The 15,354-nt window shown below is 38.1% G+C and overlaps 1 protein-coding gene across 6 annotated transcripts in view; it reads left to right on the top strand.

The window, feature by feature from the left end:
• The window catches only part of ATP10D (ATPase phospholipid transporting 10D (putative)), a 44,394-nt gene that overhangs the window by 21,275 nt on the left and 7,765 nt on the right, over positions 1-15,354 (top strand). For 5 of the 6 annotated variants that reach the window (XM_035325451.1, XM_035325450.1, XM_035325453.1 and 2 more), the window contains 11 exons: positions 437-522; positions 1,602-1,708; positions 2,431-2,562; positions 3,546-3,673; positions 3,820-4,072; positions 6,095-6,330; positions 7,188-7,376; positions 9,368-9,986; positions 10,836-10,945; positions 11,826-11,952; positions 13,806-13,990. In XM_035325451.1, coding sequence (XP_035181342.1) covers positions 437-522; positions 1,602-1,708; positions 2,431-2,562; positions 3,546-3,673; positions 3,820-4,072; positions 6,095-6,330; positions 7,188-7,376; positions 9,368-9,986; positions 10,836-10,945; positions 11,826-11,952; positions 13,806-13,990 — 2,172 coding nt within the window. The remainder of the gene's footprint in view (positions 1-436; positions 523-1,601; positions 1,709-2,430; positions 2,563-3,545; positions 3,674-3,819; positions 4,073-6,094; positions 6,331-7,187; positions 7,377-9,367; positions 9,987-10,835; positions 10,946-11,825; positions 11,953-13,805; positions 13,991-15,354) is intronic. The other variant, XM_035325454.1, reaches the window with a different exon arrangement.

The following is a 15,354-nucleotide window of genomic DNA, read 5'->3' as shown; positions in this document are numbered from 1 at the left end:
GGTAGCATCCTAGCCATGTTATCAGAAGCAGCAGCTCTTTGGAAGCAATTCTTAGAAGTCAGTGACTTTTTTTTCTTCATCATGGAAAAAAAAATGTGGAAATCTCTGCTTTTCAGATGTTCTTAGTGCATCTTTTTTTTTTTTTTTTTTTGCTGCTTCCTCACTCTTCCACCCATTTCTTCCCCTCTGGTGTTCCTAAGATATCAGCATCTCAGCTGATACTTGCCAGGGTTTGACATTTGCTAGAAAGTGTTTCTGTGCTATTTAAGTCTTGTATACCTGCGTTGCAGATCATTCACATCATCAGCAACTTAAAATATAGAAACTAAACTGTTAGATGGTGATATCTGAACCTGTGATTTTTATGTTCCATCATATGTGGTCTGAGTTCTCTTTTTTTTTCTTTTTTTTTCTTTTTTTTCTCCAATAACTTTAGGTCTCTGAAATTGATCCAGAAAAATTTTCCAGTAGAATAGAATGTGAAAGTCCTAACAATGACCTCAGTCGCTTCCGAGGCTTTGTGTAAGTAGGCTTGGTGGCTCCTAAAACAAATGTCATTTTCTTTGGTGCTCTCAATAATTTTCAGAAAACTTGTAATGTTTACTTTAAAAAAAAAAAAAAAAAAAAAAGACAATATGCACAGAAATCAGTTTGCACCACTACATTTCTGAGTGCAGCCCAGCAGGCACTGCTCCAGTAGGGCTTCCTGAACAGCCAATTGTAAACTGGAAAAAAACACTAGTGCTTTCTATTTCATATAAAATATTGTCAACATCTTAGTTCAGGCTGTGTTGCAATTCTGTATTCCATATTTGAAATGTCTGTCCTAAGTCTGTTTTTAATGATGTGTCATATCTGTACAGTATTCAGTCTAGACTGTGGCCTGTCTGGCCAAGCTGCTTTGCTCAAAATTGGAAATGGGAAGAACTGGCTTCCTCTCCTCTGTAATGTGTTTTGTGTAATCCCCAGTGATTTGATCAAATTCCTTTTGAGCAGTGTTGCCGTATGTCTCTTCTCTTCTCAGAGGTCTTTGATTTTGTGTAGACAGTAGGAAGACAATTCAACTCCATGGAATGGCTGTCTACGTTCTTCCCCATGGGTAGTGAAATGTTAGAAATATGAAAATAAAGAGAGCTATGTAAAAATCTTAGTCTGTGAGGAAAAACCTTGACAAAAAGTGGGCATACTTGCATTGGAAATCTGCCACAGGGGTAAAAATGCTCACAGCACTTAAAAATGGGTTTTTAAATTTTGATTTTTTTTTTTCTTATGTTGGCAATCCAAATAGAAGTCACTTGCTTTCAGGCTTAGTGTTTGTCCCTAGGTCATTTCAGCAGTGTTGCCTACTTCCCATATGCTTTCTGGCAAATGCCAAGCTTGTAAAAACATGGACATTTTAATACAGTGCTTACATACTTAGATTTTCAAAGGTGATCTGGATCCACTTCTTTTGAAAGGTCCAATGAGAAGTGTCAGAATGGTAGTCAGTGATTAGTTGCTTCTCCAGGTGATCTGCTCCCTAATGCTTTTTCAAAACCTGACTGGAAATTGCTGGAGTCCTACAGATAAAATAATTTATTTTATTTTAATTTTTTTTCCAGTGAACATTCAAACAAGGATAGAGTGGGCCTCAGCAAGGAGAACTTACTGCTCCGAGGATGCACAGTAAGAAACACAGAAGCTGTTGTAGGCATTGTGGTATATGCAGGTTAGTGACCACCTTTGTTTTTTCACAGGTTGCATTGCAAACAAGATGGAGTTATGTACCTTAAGAAATAGTGTCGCACAAAGGCAAGGTAGCGGATTGAAAGCTTGAATCCAGCAGAAGGCAACTGTAGCTAGAAGCATTAAAAATGCATGTCTGAATTAAGTTTGTTTCTATTTTAAAAATGCAAAGACTGATATGTCTGATTATTCATGGGAGGCAAGCTCTCTTGCATGTACTTGTCCTCAACTTAACTGCAATGGCAAATCCAGGTTTTGAGATGGACATGGAGATACTTGCCTTTTTTAGGATTTTTTTCTGGTCCAAAATTGAAGTTAATGCTGTTCTTTAATACTCCATATCAAAGGGAAGATGTTTTATGACTAGACAATTTGATTTACTCAGCTAGATAGTTGTAATGCAGGTGCAGAATTTTGTAGAATATATTAGAAATAGTATAGAAATAATCAAGAATAGGTTTGTTTCTCTAGGAAGGAATATTACTGACCATATAAAAGACAGCGTAGCTGAGAAATGTTGGTTTAGCTTGCTCAGTTTTCTTTAGGACAGAGTTAATGTAGGAGCAGTTAGTTGAGTCATATTTATAACCTCTTTTCACATATTAGTTAGCAGAAACATCCAGTTTCCCAGAGCTTTAGGAACATAAAGGATCTTTGGTTCTAATATCTGCTAATAGAGAATGTCAACCTTTGTTGTGGTTACAGGTCATGAAACCAAAGCCATGCTGAATAACAGTGGACCTCATTACAAGCGCAGTAAATTGGAAAGAAAAGTGAATTCTGATATTCTTTGGTGTGTTCTGCTTCTAATTTTAATGTGTTTAACTGGTGCAGTAGGTAAGTGAGAATCTGCAGAGTTCTGCTATTTTCCCCTCTCAGCCTATGTTGCTAAGTGTTTTATTTTGGGGCTGTTTCATTTTAATAGCCCATTTCAGAAACTGCCTTCACCTATATCTAATTCTGTATCACCTGGGGGTGCTGCCAAGCTTCACTTCATGTTGTCATGTTTAATTTGGAGTACAGTCAATTGGTATGTTCCGTTTAGTAGATCTGGAACTCATTTCTCCAATTTGTTTTCTCTTTTCGCTCATTAGTTGCTCTGTAAAACTCATACTTTGTGTTAGGATTGCTCAGGTAAAATGAGATGCATGTACAGTATTGCAGCGAGAGGCCGAGTTTGAGTAGTTATAAGAATTCGTATTTTAGGTATTCATTAAACAGTGAGCGTGTGTGCTGACATTTGAACAGACTAAATTTTATGATAAATCAAAAAGGTGTTTTTTAAAAAAATCAGGCTACACTTAATAAACATGTCTGGAATCTCAAAATGTGTTAGCTGAAGCAGCTTTTACAGCTGAGTTTTGAGTTTCTTATCATAAACTCAGCTTGTGATTTATACTGAATCTCTTCTGGGTCAGTTTTTATCTCACAAAGCTATAAACTGGCCAGAGTGGCTTGATGACGTGCTTTTCAGAGGTTAACTGAAACCTGAACAAGCAAAGATGAGACATTTAATAGTTAGAGGTTTGGGGATATTTTTTTTTAAAAAAAAAAGAAGAAAAAGTTTGTGACCTGTAGTTAGTATTCTCTTAGTTAAGAGATATACCGTATAGATGTGCTGTTGACACCACTGAAGTAAAGCTTTTATTCATGTGTGTATTGACACTTAATTCATTTTAATGGGGTTCCTGTTGAGAAAAAAATGAGGAGAGAAAATAGTAGTTTATAAAGAACTGCAGAGTATATCAGCTAACACCAAGACCCTGAACTGTAGTACAGTCTACATAACTGATTCACTTTATCTTGTTCTTGTTTTCAAGGCCATGGAATTTGGTTAAGTAGGTACTCGGAAATACCTTTTTTTAACATCCCTGATCCAGATGGGAAATCGATTCCTCCAGTGTTAGCAGGGTTCAACATGTTCTGGACAATGATCATTTTATTACAGGTAACTTAGGTTGGCTTTGAGCATGGGCCATATCCTGATCTCATTTATATCCTTGAAGTAACTCTCTGGCTTCAGTATAATTACTTCATGTTTTTAACTAGCCAAAGAAGTTGGTTTCATTTAGTCCCCTTGTTTTGTTTTGGTAGGTCTTGATCCCAATTTCTCTCTATGTTTCAATTGAGATTGTCAAGTTGGGACAAATTTATTTAATACAGAATGACATTGATTTTTACCATGAGAAAACAGACTCTACAATTCAGTGTCGATCACTGAATATTGCTGAAGACCTTGGCCAGATTCAGTATATCTTCTCTGATAAGACTGGAACACTCACTGAAAATAAGATGGTTTTTCGACGATGCAGCATTGCAGGACAGGAGTATTGCCATGAGGAAAATGGTAAGATACTAAACCCATGTTCATGACATGTCCTTTTTCTGTTCTCAGAGAAGCTAAAAGTTTTGATGAGGTCAGGTTTTTATGAAATTTGTGTGGTGATATGCACTCGTGGAAGGTGTGAATTTAGACTAGTCCTACTTGCATCTTTCCCCATGGTTTGGATCATTTCATATACAGTGTTCTAAGATGCTTGAAAGCATATGTATCTGCTTTGCAGATAGCTAGATTTGAGCATATTTGATACCACAGAAACAAATACTCCTTACTTGATATGGAGAAAATCATTCCTATGCGTTTTGGTACTCTTCTTGCAATATTCAGAAACAGATCACTGGAAAAGTGCCCATCTAGACTTGCCTCTTTCTTTTAAACAAGAGTGCCAATGCTTGCCCAACATTTTAGGGTTCAAACATCCTGTTCAGTGCTATAGCAGTGTACCACCTTTATGTATAATATTTTAAAGCTCCATTTTAACATGCAGTTTACTTTGAGGATACAGTAAATACATGCTGAAGTCGAAGCTTTCACAATAATATTAAGGTACAAGTCAAGCAGATGTGTGTGCGTGTGCATGTTAAGGCTACAAATGTAAGTACCTCCATCAAAAATAATGAATGTTGTATTCTCACTTACATTTTTACAAACCTGTTTTAGCCTAAAAGTAAAAAAGCAGCATTACTGGATAGTTGCTGCCATAAAGTATTTTATTCAATTACATGTTTTATTAGCTAGACAAAAACACAGATTTTAATACCATTACTGTATGTAAGTATTAGTGACTGCAGACATTTGCTCTTTAACGGGTGGGTAATGCAAGGATTCTTTATGAGATCAAAGATGAAGTGCTGACAGGTGGGCACAAGAATCACAACTGTGTATTAACCTTCCCCGTGTGGTTTTGGTGGTTTTGCAGCCAGATGGAACTGCTCACTTTCTGCGAGCAAAAGGCACACCCTGCTGGCCACAGCAGTGAATCACTTCAGTCCTTCTTTTGTTCATTGTCACAGGAATAGATGATTACAAACCAGTTTTAATAAATTCCTCATGTATTTTGAAAATTATGTGGTGTGGTTGTCCTGATGCTTCTTTGGGTTTGCATAATTATACTGGGAGGGATGACAAGAGCAAAGTGAGAAGAACTGTCCTTAAGTTTCAAACTTGGTGAATGAATAACTTAAAAAGTATATTTTCAGAGCATTTCCTAAAGGAACAAAAAGCATTTCAGAAGAGATAAATGAAAGACTAGTGAGAATGATTTAGCTGTGGCTGATCTAGGTCTCATTATGCCATGGGAAATACGTCTACCAAAAACTTCCCCTAGGAGTTCACTTCAGTGATCTTCCAAAAATACCAGCATGTTTGTAATTATTTTCAGTTGTGTTCTGGCTTTTACCTGAAAATGAAGCATGTGCTTCTACCTAACCAGTCTAGAAATGATGTGCCCTGAAAACTATTCTGAAAAACATATTGTCATCATTCTTTTTGAACTTTTTTTAATGTGTCTTCAGGACTTCCAGTCCTTCATTACTTTCTCAGGCATTCTGTTCTAGTGTTTCACATCTCTAACAAAGTTTTACTGCTATCTAATCTGAGTTTGTCTTGCCACAATTTAGGCTCATTGTGTCTTCTATTGCTCACAGTATGCACAGAAAATAAGCTATTTCCTTTCTCTGTGCAATTGCACATTATGTACTTGAAAAGTACTGTTTGGTTCCCGTCAATGTTTCCTTCTGGAGGCTATGTAACTCCAGATTACTTTGGTAGCACATTTTATCTAAAACCATGACCACTCTTGCTTCCTCTTCTGGATTCTCTCCAGTAGACTGTCCCTCTTGAAGTGCAGTGTCCCATACAGCAAGTCAGTGTGATAGCTTATTATGGCTTGATTTTTAATAAATGGTGGATTATTCTCAGCTATGTACTAAATTTTAAAGTCAAGTTTTATTTAAGGAGCCTCCAGACAGTGTTTTAGACAAATTCCTTTTTACTCATGGAACAATAATTTTCTTTCCATTTCTATAGCAAAGAGGTTGGAGTCCTATCAAGAGATGGATTCAGAAGATGAGGATTCAGCTGATGCCCAATATGCTTCCTTGAACCATATGTCAAAAAGGAGGGGGCACAACTGCAGAGCTGTGAATGAATCTTTGAACAAAAAGTCTTTGGATCAGTTATCTGGTAGTTACCCTGCAGCAGGAAGGGAAAATTCAGCAAGTGGTGTTCTCCATGCAGGACATGTTGCTTTCAGCAGCCGCATTGTAAGTAAAAGTTGTTGGTTTTGATATTAAATCTCTGAAGAAACTCATGAAGGAACATCTTTTTACCTCCATTTGAACAGAGTGCTTGTCATATAGGGGATCCTTTATCTTCCATCAAAATGAGAGCTCCAGTTATTGCTTGGCTGCAGTCCTCTGCAGCTGACATTGCAGATGTTCATTGGGTTACAAAGATGTATGCTTTGGTTCTTGCTGGTGTGATTCCGTGATCACTCCAGCTAAAATGACCGGTTTCATCTTCAATAACAGTTTGTTCTTTTGCCTTAAGAAGTTTCAGGATTTTGTTTTGATTTTAATAAGAAATATCTAGCTAACCAATATTTATCCCATTGCACTTAATGGAAATTACCAGGAGTTAAAACTCTGCTTCTTTACCTGAAGGTGTTTTGTTTACATAGCATTGGTCTTAATCTCTGTTGAAGTGTTTATGAAGGAGGTCTCTACTGATTATTGTCCAGGCCTGTAGTTTGCTATTCAAAACAAACTAGCACAAGGCAGTGAAGAGGTCAGTGTTGCTTTATTCCCTAGTATAACTAACTCTGCGTCTGACAGGAATGGCTCTTTATTTAGGAAGGAAGTTGTATGAACATCTAAACTTAATTTGTCTTTAACTGATTTTATCTCCAGAGACTGAGATTAATTTGAACGTTTCTGCCATTGGTTTCTTGAATCAGCTGTCATTAATGCCTGGGGAACGGGGAATGATTATTTTCTCCTGATACAGCACTTTTTAAATAAGTCTAGAACAAATTTACAACACTGAAATTGTATGTGCAAGAATCATTTGGGACTTCCGGGGTTTATATCCTAATTGACAGTTTTGTTTGTTTAATCAATAGGAAACGGATGTTGTACCAGACACACAACTGCTGGAGAAGTTCAGTCAGATTTCTTCTTATTCCTATCAACAATCAGAAGATGCCATCAGCAAGTTACCTTTGGAGACAACGTACATCATTGACTTCTTTCTTGCTCTGGCAATCTGTAATACTGTTGTAGTTTCAGTCCCCAATCAGCCACGTCAGAAGGTAAGAAAGTATATTTGTGTATAAGGGCATATTTATAAGTAAATGAGTTCCCTCTAGGTTGATTACAAAAGGAAAAAAACAATTAACTGGCATTTAAATGCTGGCAAGTTTTTTTCCAATGCAGAAAAACTTCGATTGAGTATTTTTTCTTCTGTATATAGATTTTAGAATCCTAGAATGATTTGGGTTGGAAGAGGCCTTAAAGACCATCCAGTTACAACCCCTGCCATGGGCAGAGAGACCTGCTAGATCAGGTTCAAAGTCCCATCCAGCCTGGCCTTGAACGCTTCCAGGGATGGGGCATCCACAGCTTCTCTGGGCAACCTGCTCCACTGCCTCACCACCCTCTGAGTGAAGACTTGCTTACTTATGTCCAATCTGAATCTACCCTCTTAATTCAAAACTATGTCCTGTGACTACACTCACTAATAAAAGGTTACTCCCAGTCTTTCCTGTAGGCCCCCTTTAAGTACTGGAAGGCTGGAATAAGGTCTCCTTGGAGTTTTCTCTTGGCTGAACAATCCCAGCTCTCTCAGCCCCTCTTCAAAGGAGAGCTGCTCCATCCCTCACATCATCCTCACGGCCTTCCTCTGGACGTGCTAAGCTTGTTAAATGATACCAGTGTGGCTAGAGCACTTGCAGTGAAGGCAAAAAGTTGTTGAGTACCTCAGCCTTCTGATAAATATATATACATTTATATATGTAATTATATATGATATGTATCTGTTGACTCCATCTTTTGGAAAAAAAAAAAAAAAAAGATAAATCTGTGGCATGTGCAGAACTAGATTTTTAGTGTCCATGTAAGTAGTGAACCTACACTCATGGCTGGAGACTTTTCCAAAATGTATCCTGTGTAGAAATAAGTACCACATATGTATACGGAAGCCTGGTATTCCCAGAGAAGTCAGCATAGTAGGCAGCCTACAGGTGCGTGTGTAGATGGGGCAGCTACTTGAAAAATATACTACACAATCTACATTTAAGAGGGGGGTAGAAAGCTGTACTTTTTTTTTTTTTTTTAGAATAAATTTTCTGGATGACTTGTTAGAAGGAAAAAGATCTCCAACTCAGTAGTAGCTGGACTGGGAGAAGCAATATGGCATAAGGTTTATGAGTTCACAGTTAGGGAATGTAAAAGACAAAGCTCAAGGGAACAGAAGTTCTCAGTGTTCTTTGAGGGAGAGGCGATGAAAGGATGTTCCTAGTCTCGGTCTCCATGATGCTGAATAGAGACACGCTACAACTTGCATGCAGCTGGGAGAGAATTGAAGCCAGATTCTTTCATTTCTTGATTCATTTCAGTGGCAAAGGATAACGTGCTTCTTGGTGATAACTCATTCTTAACCCTTCTACAGTAATGAGAAATAAATGTCAGCCATGCACACTTTGTTCCTCATTTGTAAGCTATTAGCTGCCAAAGTGCTTTGCATAACAGTAAACCCATTATTTTGTAGCACTGATTAAGGGCAACTGACTTTAGTTTTAAATTCAGACACACACACACACACACATGTTGATAAGGTACTGTATTTTAAAGTTATTTGGAGCTAGCTACTGTGACGAGTATGGAGTTGGTTTATTCTTCACGACTATCTTTCCAATTCAGAACAAGAATTAAAGTGTTTAGTTCCATTTGCCGTAACTTTTAAAAGTAATGTCATACTGACTGTTCCCTTACTTAAGCATTTCTAAAGAGAAGTATTACACGGAATCACACTTGGAATACATGCAGTTTTCAGATCTGAAGTATTTCTACAGTTCATGTGGTTTGAATAGGTGAAGCTCATACAGAACCTGTTTTCTGTACTTGTATGGTAATATGTTTAAATGAGCTAGCCATTTTTAATATAAGCAATCAAAATCATCCTAAATTTTAAATTACTACATTTAAGAAACGTACATACTTTGCTTACAAGCTATGTATGTTTGTAAGAATTGTTCTTCTTTAATGAAATAACATATTCTATACTTTCTCTTTTCTGTTCCAGATGAGACACTCTTCACTGGGTAGGATGCCTATTAAATCTCTTGAGGAAATCAGGCAGATGTTCCAGCGGTTGTCAGTCCGGAGGCTAAGTTCCTCCCCACTTCCAAGCATAAAAGAGTCGTCATCTGAAAGCCCGAATAGCTTTGTGAGCAAACTGTCTATTTTCAGAATGAAACTGGCTTCACCTGCTTTGGATGGGGCTAGTCAAAGGGCTGCTGAGCCTCACAACCCTGACAGCCCAGAAAATCCCCAACTACCCGAAGAACTAGATATGGTGAATGTAGCTGTGGGCAGTGAACACCACAGTGCTGGGTCATCTATTAAAGGGTCATCTCCCTTACCTAAACTGTGTTATGAAGCTGAGAGTCCAGATGAAGCTGCCTTGGTTCATGCTGCTAGGGCTTATAAATGTATTTTACAGTCTAGGACTCCTGATCAAGTAACTGTGGACTTCACAGGTCTGGGATCTTTAACATTTCAGCTCTTGCATATCCTGCCTTTTGACTCGGTGCGAAAAAGGATGTCAGTGGTGGTTCGGCACCCAGTCTCCAACAAAGTGGTGGTGTACACAAAAGGTGCAGACTCAGTCATGATGGATTTGCTGGGAACTGCATCTGAAGGTATTTGTAGAACTTTTAATTCTTTGCTCACCTTTGTCATTCTTCAGAACAGTTGAACAGTCTTTAATTTTTAACTGAAGGTACTAAAGCAAAAGTATTACGTACGAATGTAAGAAACATGTGCCTACATATATTTAAGCTTGGGAGCTGTTCCAAGGGATTTTTTTATCTTTGGAAAATAATAGAATTTAATATTTAAAGGTTCACAGACTGCAGGAGGGAGTTTGGTTTCTATGTTGCATGGCTTATCTCAGTGAGGAAGTGGAATGTTCCCATTCCAAGAGCATATTTTAACCAACCCATTATAAGGTCTAGACAAAAAGCCTCTGCAGTCCGCAGGGTGAAAAAGTACCTCCAAAATCTATGCCATCTTATTAGGGGCATAATTTCACATCTGGAGCTAGTTTTCCTTACTTTGACTTTCAAGGTAAACTTGGAATCTAACTTCTGCATGTTCATAGTTAAATGAGTCCTCAGAGGCCTCTGATTAGTCCAATTGATAATGGTTATTTTTAAAAAAAGCTTCTCTATGGCTACCCTTTTAGCTCCCTCCCACTATACCATTGAATATAAAGCTGCTTTGCTGTCTGTGGCCCTGTTCATTTTAGAAAATCATTTTATTTTAGAAAAACATTTTGATATGCTAGTGTGTACAAAGACACTGGTTCCCCCCAGTGCTTGTGCAGATAGGCACACTACCTGCTTACTAAAGATACAGTCACAGTACATCATAACAGTACATCATAACATTTTGATATTTTTAAAGCATAATCAGACCTTCAAATTTTTCTAGTAAATTTACTTTAAGAATGCAAATTTAAGTTGCTTTCTTTGCTTTTTTTATAATAGTAGGCATTAAGAATTCAGAAATGGAACAAAAGAAGATTAAAGAGAAAACTCAGAAGCATTTGGATGACTATGCCAGAAGGGGACTGCGCACTCTTTGTATTGCTAAAAAGGTATTGACTTTTTAATATGTATTTGTAAGAATGTTTATTTACAGTCTGTGACCAACAGGAGCGGTGTCACCAATGGAGCAGATCTCACAACTTCTGAACAGATGCTCTCATTGCCACATTTCATTTATCCTAAAATTCTTTCAGCAGGAATTCTTAAGTTGACACAAATCAATTAGTTCAGTTGGGTTGGCATAGCCATTGTCAGTTTAAGATGTCAGATAGCTTAATAGTCTAATTCTAAAACTGGGGTTGTAAGGTGACCAGATTTTTTATGAGTCCTCATGAGAAACTTGCCATGGTCGGAATTTCTTTCCAGACACAGAAAACAAATTAAGTCAGGCCTGTTTGGGTTTCACACAGTTTGTGGTGTTAAAAGATCTGGATGCAGAACTAAATAATGTTTTGAGATTCCTTTTTAAATTAAAGCTGCTCAGAAGTGAAAATCCATAAGAATTGAAAGAGGCAAGAAAACTCTTTACAAGCCCTCATGCAAGTGGAAGCACAGGCTCTATAGCTGTACAGGCTGTATATAGCTATTCAGTGATTCTGTGGCTGTGTCAGTGAGGCAGTTAAAGAACAGTAGAGAGTATACTGTGATCCTTGGCCTCCCAGCCTTCCATCTAAATGGAAATATATCAGGCAGCTCCAAGTGCCTGCAAGCTTCTGGTAAGCAACCTGACCTGTGAAGCCTGGCAAAGTAATCTAACAGTATGAGCATCATCCGAAGTCTGTGGGCACCCTGGGGCACACACGTATTGCGCTGTCGGGCTGCCTGGCTAGGTTTAGTATGGGGACAGCAGAGATGGCTCTGAGGATATTTTGGGGGCACATTTGAAAATGAAATGTAGGTACATCCTATGTGTTTTCTCTCCCTCTGTAGGTGATGAGTGATGAGGAATATACAGAATGGTTAAATCATCATTTTTTAGCAGAAACCAGCATTGACAATAGGGAGGAGCTGCTGCTTGAATCCGCCATCAGGCTTGAGACCAAGCTAACTTTGCTTGGTAGGTAGAAAATGCTGTAACTCGTGGGAAACCCCTTATGATTGTTATAATCTGAATTTACCTGCAGAGAGCTGTACAAACATCAATTTGTGTAATATATAGCTTTCTACAGATCTTGAATTCATTGGCACTCCAGAATTTCCATAAATCTTGCTGGTAAGTTCGTATGAGTTGCAAAACCCACTGAAGGCAGCTGGTGATTGTCTATTGTTTATAAATGATAATGCTTTGCTGATTGTATCATCATTCTTTTTTTTTCTCCTGTGCCCACTAGACTTTCTGAGTGTCATCATAATAAGCATGTGAAATGGTAGTAAAAAATCCCAGGCCTGCCAGGGTAAACACAGGGATCCCTCTTCTGGGCTTGTTTTCTATCATTGCATATCTACCATGTCCTAAATTTAAGATAGTAAAACTGTCTTCTGTTGGATTAAGAAATCAAATACCTCAGAATGGGAGCATTAAGTGTACAGAGTGCCCAAGTTGAAACAACTACTTTTTTCTCTCTTCCCTTGATGTCTGACAGTGTCTGTCAGAGGAGCTTGCATCAAGTGAATTCCAGCATCTTCCTTACTGCCTCTTGACTTCTGACTTGCATCAAAATAAAAGCAGAGTGCAGAGCAAGGAGCTGGAGATTTTTGTTTCCCAGGTGGCCAGTGGGCATGAGCTCTTTACCCTTGTTGGCAGCTACCTATTGAAGAATTTGCTATAGCATCAGAAGTCTGCCTGACCTTTAGGCCCTTAGCCATCCCATATGACAGTCAGCACTTGATATACTTATTGCTCACCAGAATCCTTCACTAGAAACATGGTTGGAGGGGAAGCTTTGAGAGGATTTTTATTGTTTGTCTTTCAGAATGAACTTAGCTATAACTGGCTGAAGTTACTTCCTGAGAAACTCTCTTAGCTTGAGTATCCTTCAAGCCAAACTATGTCTCCTGGTTATGATTTAGTACAGTTTGTACTGAAAATGTCCTGTACCGTATCATAGGCATCGCTGCTTTTGCAGAGATGGTTTATGCTAATGTCATGTTACCTTATTGGTAGCAGAAGATTTTGTTAAGCTCATTTTAGGGACACAGGTCTACAAGCTGTACACACCAGAGAAGAGGATATCACTATTAAACATATTTTTGTCAGCAGTCTTTCTATAAGTGCTAAGACACAGCACAGTACAGTTTTACATATTGTCAACTGCAAGATTCAAGATTCCATTCTGATCCAAGATTCCATTCTCCAGTTGTTTTTTTGTCTTCCTCTGCATTGTTTTTGCACGGATGGGTTTGTCAGTTTGTTTTTGCCCTTAGACACACATCCATTTTCTGTACTAGGAGACATGTCTGGGAGAATATTTTGCCAAGAGCAGCTATTCACCAGGCTTATAAAATCCCTGCCAGAGCTGGGGACCTGGGAGGAGAACCAAGGGACAGGCAACTTGTCCTCTTCAAAGTGGGGCTTAACATAGGAAGGATCAAGATCATAGGTGAAAGAAAGTTTCACGTAGTCTGAAGCTCAAGGAAGTGGGAATGATGGAGTGTATCTGTCAGAAGCCTGGGAGTCTGCATCCCACAGGCACTGTGGGTTGAAACAACCATGAGAATGAGAAAGGTTATATTAAGAGGGTCTTGTGAGGAGCTGGTGGCCACTGAGTATATACAGAGGGTGTGTGTCAACAAGCTTGCATGTGACGGGCTTTGGGACAGAAAGGTGAGGAAGGGGGAGATCCCTAAGCATATCCCAGTAAAGTCTGTTTGGGATTATGGGTATGCACAGGGACCATCTTGTTTTGTCCCTCTTGCAGGCTTGGTTCTGGAAATACATCAGCACTAATCCTTCTGCTTGTCTAAATTAAGGTGCCACTGGCATTGAAGATCGCCTGCAGGACGGTGTTCCAGACACGATACAGGCATTACGGAAAGCAGGAATAAAAATATGGATGCTGACGGGTGACAAGAGAGAAACTGCTGTCAACATTGCCTATGCTTGTAAACTGCTGGAGCCAGATGACAAAATCTTCACTCTCAAATCACAAAGTAGAGTGTGTAGAAAATTACACTTTTCTTCAGTTTGCAGGGAGGGTGGTTGGTTTTCTCTGCCAAAGAAAATGTAGTCAGATAATATTGCAGGACAATACAGAAAAATAATACATTCTCTGTTTTTCTGTCTCACAAAAGATAGCATGATTTCTTGGAAGGTGAAAATATTAGAAAATTGACAGTTTGCTTCCTTGTGGGTAAAAGATAAAATAACTTACAAGATATCTGTATCCTTACATAGTCCATAAATGGCCATTAATTATTTTAATTGACTGCTTAATTTCTGTTTGTGTTAGGTGAAGGAGTGACACACTTCACATTTTATTAGACATTTCCGGTGGATGTAAGGCTGCAGCATATTAGCGATACAAGAGTTACTGTGATGCATATTGTATTAAATTAAGTTTTGTTCTGCTTTGTCATACACGCCCTCAACCCTACTTAACTTGCATAAATGTACTAGGAATTGTCTCATTAAAATGCATTGCACATAGTTTTCAAAAAAAAATAATATGCCAACAATTTTATTAGAGAAAAAGCCACCTTCTTTCTACCACCCAGTAGTTGAGCCATGTGATAAAGAGTGGTTAAAAATGCTGTTGTTTTGGGAGGCAAGTTTAATCCTACCTGCACCTTCTTTTGTATGCTTATAACTATCTGGTTTTCAAATCTTGATTTTTATCACTTTTGGATTTCTTAAGAGAGAAATTGCAAACTCTAACTGGTAAAGTGGACATATGCCCACTGGTATGCCAACAGCTCAGAGCAGAGATACGAAATCTGGGAAAGCTTTAAGGAACTGGAAGATTTTTAAGACCTTCTGCTTTTCTTTTTTTCTTTACTTACATGTTTCTTTAGAAATTTAATTGGTATCTGTCATGGGGGATGGTGTGGCACATGGTTAACTGTGGGAAAATAAATTGAAAAAGAAAGGAATTTAGTCCAATTATGTTTGACAAAAGCTTGTTTTCTTATTTCTGTTAATATTTTCTCCCTTCCATTTTTCCTATTGAGCAAAGAGGATCTTACTTAACAGTGCAAATTAGCTCCTCTTGCAGAAGTGCTCATCTTCCCTCTGACTGGGCTTTGAAATAAAAAACAGACAAGATTTGACACTGTTGCATTTCAAAGTAAGATAACCAGCAGACTTAAGAATATGTATTTTTTTCTATATAGTACATGCATTACATATATTTATATAAAAATCATTTGAGCATCTTTTACTGACAAGGTTAAAAAAAAGTTTTACAAGACCAGTTCAGTAATTCATTGCAGCTCACCTATAATCTGATTTGAAATGCACTTTTGGCTTTACATGCCAGACAAAAGAAATGAAGACAGCAAAAGTCTTACCCAAAGCTGTATT

Source organism: Oxyura jamaicensis, chromosome 4, assembly GCF_011077185.1.
Source record: "Oxyura jamaicensis isolate SHBP4307 breed ruddy duck chromosome 4, BPBGC_Ojam_1.0, whole genome shotgun sequence".
Classification (NCBI taxonomy): Eukaryota; Metazoa; Chordata; class Aves; order Anseriformes; family Anatidae; genus Oxyura; species Oxyura jamaicensis.
This window is presented reverse-complemented; position numbering and strand designations above follow the sequence as displayed.